This window comes from Ascaphus truei, chromosome 4, assembly GCF_040206685.1.
Source record: "Ascaphus truei isolate aAscTru1 chromosome 4, aAscTru1.hap1, whole genome shotgun sequence".
NCBI lineage: Eukaryota > Metazoa > Chordata > Amphibia > Anura > Ascaphidae > Ascaphus > Ascaphus truei.
Window position 1 is genome coordinate 8,784,454 of NC_134486.1, and position 16,761 is coordinate 8,801,214.

At 46.1% G+C, this 16,761-nt stretch overlaps 1 protein-coding gene across 7 annotated transcripts in view; it reads right to left on the minus strand.

Moving 5' to 3' along the window:
• Positions 1-16,761, minus strand: part of AGBL5 (AGBL carboxypeptidase 5) — an 84,977-nt gene that overhangs the window by 63,197 nt on the left and 5,019 nt on the right. For 5 of the 7 annotated variants that reach the window (XM_075595302.1, XM_075595300.1, XM_075595303.1 and 2 more), the window contains 5 exons: positions 8,828-9,108; positions 8,006-8,177; positions 6,168-6,334; positions 5,457-5,634; positions 3,829-4,007 (listed from right to left, as the gene is read on the minus strand). In XM_075595302.1, the coding sequence (XP_075451417.1) occupies positions 3,829-4,007; positions 5,457-5,634; positions 6,168-6,334; positions 8,006-8,177; positions 8,828-9,060 (929 nt within the window). In that variant the 5' untranslated portion in view covers positions 9,061-9,108. Of the gene's footprint in view, positions 1-3,828; positions 4,008-5,456; positions 5,635-6,167; positions 6,335-7,888; positions 8,178-8,827; positions 9,109-11,292; positions 11,490-16,761 lie in introns of those variants that run through there. The other 2 variants (XM_075595301.1, XM_075595305.1) reach the window with 2 other exon arrangements.

Genomic DNA, 16,761 nt, shown 5'->3' on the forward strand with positions numbered 1-16,761 from the left:
AGAAAGAAAATACGAGAGTGACGAAGGTCCATCAGCCTCTCCCCATATCCAGTGTTGTCAAAATGAGGACTAGCTATGGGGGGGCTCAACTTCAGTCCACAAGAACCACCAACAGGTCAGGTTTTCAGGATATCCCAGCTTCAGCACAGATGGCACCATCAGTGGCTCAGCCAAAGACCGAGCCATCTGTGCTGAAGCAGGGACTGATTGAGCCACCTGTGCAGAAGTTGGGATATCCTTAATACCTGACCTGCTGGTGGCCTTTGAGGACTGAAGTTGAGACCCCTGGACTAGAGTATTGAGCCAGGTAGAAGAACATTTTAATAGTTTGCTGTTCATATAGCGCTGAGCATGTATGCAGCCGCTGTTCTCTACACAAAATATCAACAATTTTAAACTCCAATGGAAATGATCATTTATTTATTTTTTAAAGACAGATAAAATACACTTCTAGGTACACAGGTTCCCAATGACCCTGCCCCCAGCAATAACAAACAACTCAGAATATCACAAAGTGTACATAGGATTCAATAGCTCAGTGCACAGTATATTACTGTACATTACAGCAGAAAGAACACGATACTTCTATGCACCGGAAAGATCGATTGGCAGGGGCAATGGGGAATCCTGGTAGAGCAAAATATATAAAGCTATACGGGCACAAGATACGCGAGGGTGCTTAAACCCAATGCTGAATTCCTACTCGTTTTGCTTTATTGCTATTGAATGCTGGTAGAAGACAGGCATGCAGGAGGTGTTAAAAAGCCTTCATCCAGGAAGATAACTGATGCTTGTAGTCCGAATGCAACAGGCCTTTGATCTGCATACGCTTGTGTGGGAAGCAATTCCTTAACCCTTTCCCAGGTAACATTTCCTCATTACTCAAAAAGGGGCAAAAGCCCTTCCTAATATGAAACAACGTGCCATATTTACGGAACGGGGTAAGCCATAAAGGCAATGTACAGTCCGTTCAAGTGAAGGCAAAAAAAAAAATATATAAAAAGTCAAATACTAATTATAGACATGTACATAGCAAATGAGATGGAGGGAATTATAAAAACAGAGTAGATGCCCCTTTCAATATCAATCCATGATACTGTAATAACATTTATTTTTTAAATGTTCTATGATGCCACCTTTTAATGCCTGTGACGATGAAGGGGTCCCCAGGCCACCAAATAAAGCATTATGCCCAGCTGGGGGGCCCCTGAGTCATAAAAGGTGACTGAAGTGTTAGTTCTTTAACCCAATTGGGGTATATAACTGTTGGTATAATAAAGATGTATGCGGTTTTACTGTTCCAGGAGTGCCAGCCAGCGGGGATGTGCAGGGCGTGAGTTTCAGGGGTGCCAGGCAGTGGGGATGTGCAGGGCGTGAGTTTCAGGGGTGCCAGGCAGTGGGGATGTGCAGGGCGTGAGTGTCAGGGGTGCCAGCCAGCGTGGATGTGCAGGGCGTGAGTGTCAGGAGTGCCAGCCAGCGGGGATGTGCAGGGCGTGAGTGTCAGGAGTGCCAGGCAGTGGGGATGTGCAGGGCGTGAGTGTCAGGAGTGCCAGGCAGTGGGGATGTGCAGGGCGTGAGTTTCAGGGGTGATTTTACGGTAAAATGTCAGGGTGTGTTTGGGTAGACAGGGGCCATTGTTGTGTGTTACCCCGAAACATGTACTCAGGAATCCCCCCAGATTCCTGAGGACATGATTAACACAGATCACCAACAAAATTCTCCCTAGAACGCAGTTTGCAGCTCACCGCCAAATCCCCCTGCTTCAGCACAAACCAGGACAGTAAAACCGGGCAGGGAACTGAATTGCATTAAAGGTTCTCGGAATAGGCCCAAACCCCAGACCACAGTGTGGGGTTCAGTTCATCTCACCAGGGATCAGGTGAAGAGAGTTATAGGGGTTTTAAGTTAACATGTAGAATGTCAGCTCTTGGGCCTGGGCATTGTGTATGCGTTTCTGTGACTGTGAAAAATACCCCCCAACCTACACGGCACATAAGGGGTTACTGTTTATCCCCACACTCCAGTCAGGTATAAGACTGAGCCGGTTTGTTTTATTAAAATAAAAGGTTAAAACCACATGAAAGCCGATAGCTAACTTTAGTTAGGAGCATCCTGGAAAGATGATATTTGGTGTGGGCATTACTGAGGTGCGAACACATAAAGGGCTTATGTTTTTGAGCATTAACGTTCACGCCCAGTATTAAATGAATGTCCATTATAATTTTGGTATTTTAAAGTTATAAGAGTAAGGAAATTAACATTATCGACAGGAGATGACACTTAGGGTGTGTAATCCTGGGCTTTGAAATGCGTAGCAGAAAACCTCAGCTTCAAAGAAATAGAGGTGTGAGAGCATTTGTTCAGAGGGGGGCTTATGGCTACTAGATCAAAGGGTACATTTGGCCTAGCTAGACTGAGCGGCATTCATTAAGAAAGCCGGATGCTATGTGGTATATGGCCAGGGGCGTGGCTACAGAAGGTATGGAAGCGAGTGACTTTATTAAATATGAGAATATCATGAGACGTCCTTTGCGGAATATGATAAAAATTACATGTGCGTATCGGTGGGACCAAGTCACACATGATGGTTACAGACACCTGAGGTCTAGCAGGTCCTAAGAGACAGATATTAATATTTCTCTTAATTTTAGGATGACCTGGTTATGTTTAGTATCATTGGGACCGGCATGCGTGCCGGAATGTATTAATATGTCTCATGTGTCAGGAGGTATTACAGAACTGAAGTTATGAGTACTGTACATTTAGATATGAAAAGTCGTTATTAAACTTCCTTTGGGGGAGGAGTTTTACCCTGGGGTAAAACTGTCAATCTCACCACTGATTTATGACAGGGAGGCATTATGTCTCCAGGGAAGTAGGCTTTGCTAGATATGTTAAGTAGCAAGAGGCCGGAGGGTGGGGGTATGGGGTGGTGATGACATTTTTGTTGCACATGCTCAGTTGCGATACTGAAGCTGTGTGCCAGTTTTTGAGTGCCTGGTAAACCCTTGCTATAGATGGGATAACTGGTTCCCACGCAGTGTTTTGCGGAGGACTGAAAAGATGGGATATGGGTAAATTTTAAAAAGTCATGCAGTCAGTCAGAAAGCAGTTCCATCAGTTCCATCTAAGAGTCATCTGAGATTAAGATTCATCTAAATTCCATCTTGTAAGCAGATTCATCTAAGCTACAGCGGGCGGTACAGAGACTATTTCATTGCCACTAAAGATTTGTATCCAGCTTCCAGTATTCGCAAGGACTAAGGATTGGCTAATTAATCCTGCATTGGGGGGAACGAAAATATTACTTTTGGCGAAGAAACAGGGGTTGCCGCTAGCGCCCCTAGCCAAGGACTGTTACACGGCTTTTTGTGCAGCCACCCCACGTGTGGGAATTCCTGCCTAGAGCCGTAATTTCTGTGGATTTCGTTCTGTGGACATTTTATTTCATTTGACCCCATTTTAGTAAGTGTTCATTCGTGATAATTTTGTAATTCAAGCTGTGTGTTCTTTATGTGAATAAATAAAATAAATTGTATTTCATGCTTTATTCAATCAAAGGATCCAGATGGTAAAGTGTTAATAAGCTTGGTCTACCGTGACAATGCCCTCCTCCTCTCTGCATATACCGCCCTTCCTGTTCCATGGCTGTAATGCAATTACAATCTGGCGTTTCCTTTGATGCTTTTCCAGCCGTGTCACAGAATTGGTTTACATGATTTTTTTAAACATGGGTGGATAATTTAGAACCTTGACCTTGTAAGTGTCTGCCCTCACCTGTAATGCCCCCTCACCTGTAATGTCCCCTCACCTGTAATGCCCCCTCACCTGTAATGCCCCCTCAGCACCCCATCAGGGTTCAGCATGGGGACAAGCTTGAAGACAAACATGCGCCTCAGCATGTGGGCTCGGGGGTCGTCCTGCCGCAGGATTAACTCCAGGAAGCCGTTGAACACAAAGCTGGATGGTGTCTCACCCGGGTGCACACGGCTGCTCAGGAAGAAGACCTGTCAAAGGAAAGTTGGCATTTAAGCAATACAAGCATCATTCTTTCTTGACACAATCCCCTCATCCCGTGTGACATAAAGCTAACACACTGGATCAACAACAGTGATGCACTGTATACCAGCAGCCGTCTTCTGCAGTTGCTGCAAACGGACCAGTGCTGAAGGTCCGGACCAGACTGCGGCTCCTTTAGCTGACGGTGTGGAAGATTGCAGTTCCAAACACTTACATTTAACCAGAATAAACTGTGAATAGTAAATGCAAATTGAAAGCAAACTCTTGGTTCACTCCCTTTTCTCTGGTACAAATCAACCCTACATTGCTGCATGGTCTTGTAACTCAATGGTTGATGATGCATTGCTAATGACCATTCCAAGCAACAGAAGTCACTGAAGGATGCCTTGCAGTACAGACTGCCACTGCTCTGCCCGACCAAGGTTTCCTCTCATGAGAACGGAGCTTACCAAGCATAGAGGGCAAGCGCCAGCGCCACCCCCGGGGCAGGGCAAGCGCCAGTGCCGTCCCCGGGGCAGGGCAAGCGCCAGGGCCGTCCCAGGGGCAGGGCAAGCGCCAGGGCCGTCCCAGGGGCAGGGCAAGCGCCAGGGCCGCCCCAGGGGCAGGGCAAGCGCCAGGGCCGCCCCCGGGGCAGGGCAAGCGCCAGTGCCGCCCCCGGGGCAGGGCAAGCGCCAGTGCCGCCCCCGGGGCAGGGCAAGTGCCAGTGCCGCCCCCAGCAGTGCAGAGGTCTATCCTGCAAGAATGTACATACTGACTTCATTGTCAGAGCAGAAGTGTTAGTTACCAACACACTGTGGATATCTTTTGCAGATTTAAATAGAGAGTTTTGCATTTGAGCTGCAAAGAAGTTAAAGGAAAGGGATGTTAGGCTCCAATATAACCTTGGGAAGTTAGTTGCTCCGCGCTAATGGTGGCACTGTAAGGGATCCCTCTTGCAGCCTTTAGTCTGGGGGGGTTCAACACATCCCCCACGAGGGGGGCTCACAGACAAGAAAAACAAGTGACAGGCAGGCGCACTAAGGGGTATGAATACTTTATTAATAAAAACAGGACAGTGGGCACAAGCATCCACTGAGGGGTTAAAACAAATATGTCAACAAGGTTATTAAAATTACTGGTAATACACTGGTAATACACTCATAAGGTCGGTGAATAGCACCGGGTCTACACGGGATCTCGCTAGTACTGCAGAAAGGGTCCGGACCAGACTGAGTACTTACCCTGCTAGAAGCGTGAAGACCCGCTCCCACCGGCTGCAAACACTCCACGAGAACTGCCGCCACGTGACCTCTACGAGGCCCACTGTCCTGTTTTTATTAATAAAGTATTCATACCCCTTAGTGCGCCTGCCTGTCACGTGTTTTTCCAATATAACCTTGCTTGCAAGGATTGAGCTCTTCCTAAACCTCAGCCATACACAGCGCACACAGACTCACCCTCTTCCCTGTAAAGCGGTAGGGCCGAGGGGTGGAGCGATCGGGGAAGAGCTTCTCCAGCCGTGGCTCGCGCTCTTCCATCATCCCGTGGCAGGAACTGATGGTGAGGAGGTCGACGCAGAGGCCGTCCAGCGAATGGCACAGCAGCTCTCGGTGGTAATAAATGGACTCTGGGGGGCTGCGGTGGGACAAACAGGGGTGAGGGGCTAAACTACCGCTCCATGTGAGTAGGTCCTCGGGCACGGCATGGGTTAAGCCAACAAAAGTAAATGCATCGTCGCCTTCAAAATGCATTATGATGAATAGGAAATGGTTAACTTTACAGGAAAGTGGCTGCAAAGCAGGTTCAAAGGCCCACAATAAGCATGAGATATAATTGCACTTTTGCCCCCTTTCCTCGCCCCCCTAACCCCGTTTCCACTTTACCATTATACATGTCCAGTGCAATAACCAATAGGTCACAATTAGGAAATTAAAAATATGTCAACAGGTTAATCACATTTCCTTCTCTTTATTTCATTTATAATCATATCCCAACATGGATCTGCAAATAGGAAAAGCAAAATATGAAGGAAAGAAAAGGGTAACTAACGTTGGCGATTCTTATTCCAGTGATCGGAGTCAGAGAGAGAGAGAGCGAGCGTGTTAAGCGATGTATGGGTGATACAGAGAGAGGGGTATTGGGTATTTGTAACGCGTGTGCATTTGTACCTGCCGGGAGCCATGTGTCTGCAATCAGCGAAGCGGTCATCCAGCCCCGCCAGCATCTCCTGGCTCTCCTCGTACGAGAAGGGGAAGCAGAATGCAAAGTAGGTGGTGGCTCCGCGGCACTCCAGGAACCGATGGACAAAGGACAGAACAAACTGGTTTTCCACCATCTGTAGGAAGAAAACGGAAAATGAGCCGACACAATGACAGATGATGGAAAGAACCCCTGTTTGTGTTACTCAGGTATGAGGCCGGTGTATTAACGCAGCACCCCCCCCCCCCCCCCCGCCTGAACACAAGGACGAAACAGACTGATACATCAGAAAACCCATTAACTAATTATCCCCAAATCTTTATCTGTCAAGATCTCTCTGACTGGCATCCAGTCACCATGGCAGCCTCGGCTTCCTTTGTGCATGTGCTTGGCAGTTGCCATTTTAACTTCCCCTAGAGTCAAACGACCACCATCCGATGCAACAGCTAAATTTTATAAAGGCGGCAACAAGAGGGGCCTCAGGGAGGTGACAAGAGGGGCCTCAGGGAGGTGACAAGAGGGGCCTCAGGGCGGTGACAAGAGACGCCTGGTTACGGTGACCGCGCTCATCTTTACGCTATAGTCACATCGCTCAATCCCAATACATCCTCTCGAAGTGATCATTTAACAAGGCAGAGGATGTATATATTCTGCGCATTACAGGGGCCGATTAAACAAAGGATTATTCAATGGAAAAATATAACAAACAAATGTAGTTTAACAAAAAAAAGTTAAACAGTTACCTGCGATTCATTTTAGTACAGACGCACAACGTTGTGACGCAGGAATACTACTTACTCAGTGTTTCTTTTCTTATTTGTATATGTAAAACATGTAACGATTTATAATTCCACATTCTTACCTAAACTGGTAATTATTTGGTGCTCCTGTTACACATCTGTCATAATCCTGATTGTGTGCCTAACATAATGGCTGCTTCAGTCAGTGTAACTCAGCAGCTACAATGTATCATATTACTAAGGTGTCTGAGCTGCAATCTGGGGAAATTAGCAACACATGATCAAACAGGAAAGTGTTGCAAAGCTCTTGCACTGCTAGGGGGTTGGGCTAAAACCTGCTATGGAAATCGCAGGATGCTCAGTATATTAGAACTCTTTAAAATGGCATTAAAGAGGCAATCTGGGCAGTTTAAACAAAAAATTGCATGTTTTTGTGTTAATACATGCAGCCTTTGATTACTTTTATGGAAAACCAACTACCTAAGCTGCCGATCGATCCGTTCTCCCGTGATCGATCAGCAAAATTCTTCTTCCCAGGGTTCACTAAATGGCCGCCTTTCAGTTTCAGCCAATTCCTTCAGTCAATGTAACTCAGCAGCTACAATCTATCTATAACTAAGGTAACATTATCTATTGTTACAGTTTGCAGCTCAAATTGCTGGGAATATTGGCAACAAATTATCACAAACAGGAAAGTGTTACAAAGATCTTGCACTGCTGGGGAGGTGTGCTAAACCCTGCTATAGAAATCACAGGATGCTTAATATACTATAACTCATTAAAAATGTCATTAAGAGTTGAATAATAATAATAATAATAATAAAAAAAAAAGGTACTAAATATTATCTAAGACTACAGAACTGATTTATTAAAAAAAAACAAACATAAGATTTCACATGTTTTGCTGCTTTAAGTGTACTTTAAGGGATTACCCAGCGTTTGTCTCGCACCTTGCTGGCAGTGACAGTAGTCAGGCTTCCTTCCCATTAATCTCCCACAATCGCACCAGTTGTAAGCCCCTGCAGGGGCCAACACGTACTGCCAGAAGGGTTAGAGTCCCCCAGTACCTCACACGTGGGCCTCTCCCGGACACGCTCCCAGCGGGAGCGGAGGGGGACGGTGCGGACGAAGGGCGCCATGCCTTGGGAGTAGAGCTTGCTCTGCTTGTTCATGTTCATGACATTGATTTTGAGAAGTTTCCCTGGGGCTCCACCCCGCACACTGAAATAAAACCAGGACCTGCACAGCAACAGAGACAATGAAACACCTTCAAAAAAGGGACAGTCCCACACAGGGGGGCAAAAACATGCATCAATGTCATTGGCTGCCATAGAAAGATTTAATCACCCTTAAAAGTGTTCACAGGTTTTCATCATGTGTAAAAATGAATGTGTTTTTATTTTCTGTGCCCCATGTTATTCTAATCGTATAGGTAATTATTGTTATTCCGCTTTGTCTGACGATAGAAACGTATTTAGTGTAAACACAATGTCAGAAGGAAAAAAGGATCTACAGCAGTTTTCAAAAGTCTCATAACAAGAAAAATTAACATTATCTAAGGTGGACGTACAGTATTATGGAGATGGGCTATAGAGGGTACTCCAGTTCCCACAAGGTGGGACAGCCGTCGGTTATCATACAACACCTGGCCTCAGACAGGTGTCCTGACGTCACAGCTTTAGGACACATCCATGAACAGAGGCCACCCACTTAGGATTGTGTACCCCTTCCCAAAAAATGACATGGTAATGCCCAGTGATGATGCTCTTTGGTGACAAAACCATACCACGAAGATAAGCCAGCGACGTCCCTAGTGATATGGCCATAGCCTCTGCCTGATTAATACTGGTGTGGAGAACAATGGTATACACTGAAACACTTTGTGCTACCTGTTCCCGTTCTCATACTCCGTCTCGGCACAGTCAGGTTTGGTCCACACGTTGAACTCATAGTCTGGAGTGGGCGGTGTGTTACCGAACAATGTGCCTGCTCCCACATTGCTTCCTCCGTTGCCACTGGGTACATCCCCCTCTCCCTCTAGTCTGTCCACCTTCTCCACCCGTGCCAGGTTCCCGGAGTCAAACTTGGAGCTGAACAGCAATCCTCCGCAGCGGATCTCCATCGCTAAGCGCGCACAAGGAGACCTTTCATTCTCGGAGGTACAGGAGAGCTGAGAAATACAAAGGAAAAAACGGAAATGCATCCGCTACTTCCACTTATATATATATATAAAAAAAAAGGACAACTGTTGAGGGTCTCCGTGTCCACACACGTCCACACACGTCCACACACCCTGATCAACTTTCCAAAACAAGGATAACGTGTCCCAGCCTGGGCACATAGCATTACCCATCACATGTAGCGTCTTTCCTTTTACCGGAATAAGAATCAGCGAATGAGGTGCAGAAAGTAGCAAACGTGAAGTCGTTTTGAAATGTCAAGTCCTTAATGTGACCTTGTGATGTGAGATTACACTCATTCTGTGTAGTGGCAGGGAAGTTTTTCCAGGTTTGCTCCAATGCAAAAAAACGTCTTCCCTCGCAGGGAGCCAAGACTTTAATAAGTAGATCTATTCTTTAATCGCTTTCAGATCTATGGCCAGTCTTAACTATCAGAGAGCTTCAGAGGGTGACAATACTCGCCAGACATGCATTTTGCTTTCAAGGGGCCCTGCTAAAATTCAAAGTCCTCTTAGATTTTGCCTTAAAGGCAGATGACACTTTTTATAATATATAAACCGAATATTACAAATAGGTTATTGCACCCCACTGCAAATATTCAAAAGAAAATGTCTCTATCCTTATATTATTTTTTTTTTATCAGGGGGCGGTCACTGTGGGTTTGCGAGGTCATTCATCACAGGCGGAAATGCACGGAGATTATTAACATTTCATTGCTTCCTCTGGAACGGCAGTTTTAATGCATCTCAATGAAATTTATCTCCATAGATGACATTTTGTGGGTTATTAATTGTATGTATGTCTTTATATAGCGCCATTAATGTACATAGCACTTCACAGCAGTAATACACATGACAATCATATAAATAACAAATAATACAAATAACAGATCATGGGTGTGACGGTGAAGGGGTACCCAGGCCTTAATAAAAAGGTATTTGGCCCGGCTGGGTGCCCCTGAGCCATATTGGGGAATTGGGAGTGTCAGCTCTTCAACCCAATTGTGGCATCTAACTGCATGTGTAATAAAGATGTGTGGGTTTCTACTATTCAATGAGTGCTGACCAGCGGAGATGCGCACGGCGTGAGTTTCACGGATGGTTTTACGGTAAAATGTCAGGGTGTGTTTGGGTAGAAGGGGGCCAATGTTGCGGGTTATCCCGAAACATGCACTCAGGGATGTCCCCATACTTCTGAGGACATGAGGAACACAGACCACCGCATAAAATCCTTCCTAGAAAGCAGTTTACCGCCAAATCTCCCTACTTCAGCACAAACCCGGGAAGTAAGACCGGGCTGGGAACTGGGTTACATTACAGATCCCGGGGTATGCCCAAATCCCAGAACCCAGTGAGGGGTTCCGTAGCTCTCTCACCAGATATAAGGTGAAGGGAGTTATAGGGGTTTTTAAGTCAACATGTAGAGTGTCAGCTCTGCAGCCTGGTATTGGCTGCAGTGCTGTAAATGTATTATAATTGTCTGTGTGTGTCCCGCTAGGTATAAGGGGACCACATTAATACTCAGAGTGAAACTGTATAAGTGTTGTAACAAGTAATGTATCAGTTATGTATCAGTTATGTATCATGTGTGTGCCTTGCAACAGTGTTTCGCTGCCAACGCAGAAAAGAAAAAAAGTTTTTAAAACACGGCAGCTTGCTGCATAGTGTATAAGCAGTGAGATAACTTTGGCTAGGAATGTCCTAGCACTTTGATTTTTGCTGTGCGTGCGGCTGGGGGTTCATCGTTAGAATGGTTATAGTTTATGTTTTATAAACTTTCATGAAAAGTCATGAATAAAAGTCCCCCTCTTTTAGGTGTATTAAAATTATAAGAGCCAAGGAATTTACATTGGGTTGGGCGGAGCAGCGGAAACCCTTGAATAACAAGTACCATGATCAAAAGGTATATGGCAGGACATCCCTGCAAGTGAGTCATGCATAAGTTAACCCCGGACTTCTAAGGCACCCTGCGGGGATGGTCCCAGAATGTCTGACCAGGTCCGGAGTTAACAAAGGACCCGAATGTTTAAGTGTTAAGTGGGAGATGTAAACAGTGTTCCCCTGGCATATGTCTAGATGTCCGGGGGAAGGTAGACAAGATGTCGCTGGGGAAGTGGGCTTGGTTAGGTATGCTAAGCGGGACAGGTGCGAAGTTCGAGCATGCCCGTGGCATACCTTGAAGCCCTTTTGCCTGGTTCCATGAAGTATAGAGATAGGACTTTGGTGCTTTTAAAAGTCTGAGCAGCCAATCGGGAGTTAGATTCATCATGCGCTAGAAAGATTCATCGTGCAGGACAAAGATTATAACATCGGAACCAAGACTTGGACCCTGCATCAAGAGTTTGTAAGAACTCAGGAATCCAAGACGAATCCTGCAGCGGGAAAACGAAAAGATTATCTTTGGTGGAGAAAGAGTGGTTGTGAGCAGCGCCACTAGCCAAAGACTGTTTCGCGGCTCTGTTTGCGCACAAACACCGCTCCTGGGAATTGGTGCCAAGAGACTTATTTCTGTGAAGTTTGTTCCGGGAACATTTTATTTAGTTTTGTCCCATCCCAGTAAGTGTTATTTCGTAAATCAAGCTCTGTATGTTCATTCTGTAAATAAATCACAATTTATTTTATCTCTAGCTTTGCTCAAAGGATCCGGGTATTAAAGGTGTTAAGAGCACTGGTCTCCCGTGACAATGGAAATAAGCGCTTTAGACATAAAAGTAGCATTTAGGAAAAGGAGTTCCTGCCCCGAAGAGCTTACAATCTAATTGGTAGGTAGGAAGAACGTACAGAGACAGTAGGAGGGCGTTCTGGTAAAAACGTCTGCAGGGGGCCAAGCTTTATGTATGAGATCTAAATGATCAGCCACGGAGCTACACATATGCTTCTTTAAGCAAGTGTGTCTTAAGGTGGGTCTTAAAGATGGATAGAGAGGGTGCTAGTCTGATATTGAGGGGGGAGGGCATTTCAGAGGTGTGGGGCAGTCATAATTAATTATACTGTAATAATGGCGATCAGGCACTCCTGCATGGAAACTAATATTGAGAAGAAGAAGAAGAAGAAGAAGAAGAAGAAGAAGAAGAAGAAGAAGAAGAAGAAGAAGAAGAAGAAGAAGAAGAAGAAGAAGAAGAAGAAGAAGAAGAAGAAGAAGAAGAAGAAGAAGAAGAAGAAGAAGAAGAAGAAGAAGAAGAAGAAGAAGAAGAAGAAGAAGAAGAAGAAGAAGAAGAAGAAGAAGAAGAAGAAGAAGAAGAAGAAGAAGAAGAAGAAGAAGAAGAAGGTATATCCGTTTTATTTTAAAATGCGTTTGGTTTAATTTGGTTTAGCTGCGCTTCTGTGGAAATACATGTATGTAACATTTCAGCCTACATTTTAAAAAGGGATGTTCCTGCCTCCAAGGATGAGTGTATAAGTTTGCAGAATGTATACCTTAGAGGCAAGGAAATGTTACAAATGGCTCTACCCAGCTCACACAAATTGCAAATAGAGGCAATACATGCTCAAAACACCTACAAATAAGCCACAAAGAAACAATGGGGTATTTAAACCGTGCATAAAATAAAAACGTGGATATACTGTGGAGGGATAATCCCAAATATCAAGTGTGACTATTTACAGTGGCAATATACAGTGCGCAATATTACACAGTGTGCGACAAAAGTAATTCACAATAAATAAATGGAAACTAATTGCTACTCAAACCCTTAGAAGAATTGTTCCACCAAATCCTCCCATAGTCTTTCATCGTCCAAGTCAGGGGAGCGCAATGTAGTGACCAGAAAATACAAGAAAATATTCAGAATATAGTGCAATCAATTCTTAAATAATGACATTCTTGGGGGCTAGTGGTTAGAGAGGTACTCACATAGTCTTCAATTTTTAAGGCAACTCCAAAACCGTGGCAAATTTCTGTAGAAGTAATCTGGCAGAAAAGGAACCCTCCAGGAGAAAGCAGAGAACGCATCCTCCTTGCAGGCGAACATCCGGGGAACCAACCCGGAAGTAAGGATACCCTGCTGTCATTTGACTGTTCATGTATGCAGATAGCACAGGGAAGCATTGCTATAGGGTTAGCATTGCATTTCAAGTGGGCCCATTTATAAAAGGGACTGAAAGTTATACAGGCGTTAGACAAGAGGTGGACAGTAGTCTGACTAGATCTTTCAGGAACTTTGTGTGCGAGGATATTACTGGACAGCTTTTGGTGAGCTCACTACTACATTCATGTTCTACATTTGTAGGCCTGCACCATCTAACCCTCCCCCACTCACATACTGCAGTCTCCCCCCCAAACCTTCTCATCCGCTCCCTCATCACATCATACTCCCATGACTACCCCATCCTCAAAGTGCCTCAGCAAAGCATTTCAACACACGCCGACACCGTTTAAAGCAGCAAGCCTCTGGCAGCAGCCGAAAGGCACACACACCGCATGCTGTTTGTGCACTGCACCGGCAAACTGAATACACTGCAGCCTCATATCAAGCAGTGACTTCAGCCACCGCTCAGCTCGGAACTTCCATTACTCTGCTCTCACCTACACTTTGCCTCCAAACCCATTCTCTACCATCACCTCCCTCACCCTGCAGCTATCAACTCCTGAGTCTCACATCGCACCCCATTACCCCAAACACTAACTATTCTACTCTCTTCCTCTCCTCTGTCACTACTTCTACCCTGTGGCAACATATGTCCCAATCCTGGACCTATCCACATACCAATCCTCACCCCACTGTCTCCATCACACCACGCACTGCTGATCACTCCCAAACCTCATCCCCATTACACCTTTCCATGCCCTACCCTTGTCCTGTGCCCTATGAAACGCACAATCTGTCTGCAACAAACTCACTGCAATACATGACCTGTTCATTTCCAACTCTCTCAACCTACTAGCCAATACAGAAACCTGGCTCACTCCCTCAGATATCGCCTCTCCTGAGGTGGACTCTACCTCAGCCACATCCCAGACCAGGGAATATACAGGGCGGAGGAGTTGGCATACTACTTTCCCCATGCTGCACATTTCATGTCATAACCCCATTTCCCTCCCACTCATCCTTCGAAGTCCACACTGTCCGTCTTTTTTCCCCCATTTCTCTCAGTGTCGCTATCATCCATCGTGCCCCTGGACCTACATCCCAATATTTTTACAACTTTGCATCCTGGCTCCCTCTCTTCTCACACACACCTACTGTCAGACCTGGAGAATGTAACATACATCTTGACAATCCCAATGCCACCTCAGCTGCCTATCTTATCTCTCTAACCTCCTCCTATGGTCTCTCCCAGTCGACCACCACCACACTTACTCACTGCAATGCAATGGCCACTCCCTTGACCTGGTTTTCTCCCGCTTCTGCTCTGTCTCTAACAGCACTAACACGCCCTTTACTCTCTCTGATCATCTCCTAACCTTTAACTTCACTCTAACCTATGCACCTTCCACAACACCTACACACCTACAAACCCCTCCTTCAATTTTTCAACATTTCTACTCATCTCTGCCCTTTCCTGTCCCAACCTAGCAACCTCTATACACAACAGCATACTCTCATCCGCCTTAGAGAAGACTGCTCCCGCCACCACACGTCACCCCTGACAATCAAAGCCACATCGTGGCACACACCTTTCACCTGCTACCTCCATGCTCCTCTCATCTCACCTTACATCCTACCACCTTGATCCTATTCCCTCACATATCCTCTGCACCCTCTGGCAAACTACGCCCCACCCAAACTCGCCTTATAAAACCTCTGTCTTGCCTCTGGTGTATTCCCATTTTCTATCAAACATACACTCATCATTCTCATTCCAAAGAAACCCTCACTGGAATCATCCTCCCCTTCTAACTACCGCCCTATCTTTCTTCTCCCCTTTGCCTCCAAGCTACTTGAACGACTTGTATACAACCGCCTGACTCACTTTCTCTCCTCCAATAGAGTCTGATCCTCTTGGCTAAAATCATATTTCCCGCTCTCCCGGCTTTTCGAGCCTCTGTGGCACGCCTACTCCCCTGACATCAGCCGAGAGTCGGTGCTGACCAGGAGAGAGAGGAGCGCAACCAATCGGGAGTCGAAGCTACGGCAGGCTTTTCAAAGTTGCTCTGTTCAAAATAGCAGAGCAACCGGCTTCGTTTTGAAGCCTGAAAAGTCTGCCTCGCAGACACTAAGTCCCGACTTTTAGGACTAAGTTCTCAAAACTGAATAGCGATCAGGATTTTCTCCCGAAAAAATCCCCTGCGGTAAGGATTTTCTCCCGGTCAGGATTTTCTCCCAGAATCGGTTCCAGGGGATTCGGTACTAGGTCCCGGTCAGGATTTCGGTCCAGGACAAGGTTCTGATCAGGGTAAGCCCTTGTAAGTGGGCGCTCTGCACCTAGGAAAAGTAGATCTTATTCCCCAGACCCCCGTAAGTGTGTATATTTTTGTATTTCGGTGTGTTTCCGAGTTCTTCTCCAAATAAACCTTGGTCCTCTGCTATTCTCACTCTACACCTCTTCTCTTGGTGAACTAATACAGTCTTTTGGCTTTCAGCATCATCTTTATGCTGATAACATCCAAATCTCTCCCCTCCCCTGACATCTCTCCCTCCCATGTCTCCAACTGTTTCTCTGCAATCTAATCCTAGATGTCTCATGGCTACCTGCAGCTAAACACGTCCAAAACAGAATTAATATTCTTTCCCCCTTCCAATGCTACCGCTACACCAACACTATTCCTCACTGTCACCACTGTACCAACACGCTCCCTCCATAGTCACCGCTACACCAACACTATTCCTCACTGTCACCGCTGTACCAACATGCTCCCTCCATAGTCACCGCTACACCAACACTATTCCTCACTGTCACCGCTGTACCAACACGCTCCCTCCATAGTCACCGCTACACCAACATAATTCCTCACTGTCACAGCTGTACCAACACGCTCCCTCCATAGTCACCGCTACACCAACATTATTCCTCACTGTCACCGCTGTACCAACACGCTCCCTCCATAGTCACCGCTATACCAACATTATTCCTCACTGTCACAGCTGTACCAACACGCTCCCTCCATGGTCACGATACACCAACACTCTCCCCGCTACACCAACACGCTCCCTCCATGGTCACGATACACCAACACTCTCCCTGCTACACCAACACGCTCCCTCCATAGTCACCGCTATACCAACACTATTCCTCACTGTCACCGCTGTACCAACACGCTCCCTCCATAGTCACCGCTACACCAACACTATTCCTCACTGTCACCGCTGTACCAACACACTCCCTCCATGGTCACCGCGACACCAACACTCTCCCTCACGGTCACCGTTACACCTACACTCTCCCTCACTGTCAATAATACCACAATCTCATCCACACCTCTAGCTTGCTGTCTAGGAGGTCTTCTTTGACCCTGAGCTCTCCTTCATTCCTCACATTCAGTTCCTCACCAAGTCCTGCCGTCTCCACCTACGAAATATCGCCATGATACGCCCTTTCTTACTCATGATGCAAATAAAATCCTAATCCACTCACACTCCTGATGAAACCGCAATACGGAGAAACGCGTAGAGTGATGCTGACCAGTGAAGATTCCTACAGGATCGGAGTCCCCCAGAGCGGATGACGTCACTTCCGGTTTCCGGTTTGGGTGAGACGCACCAG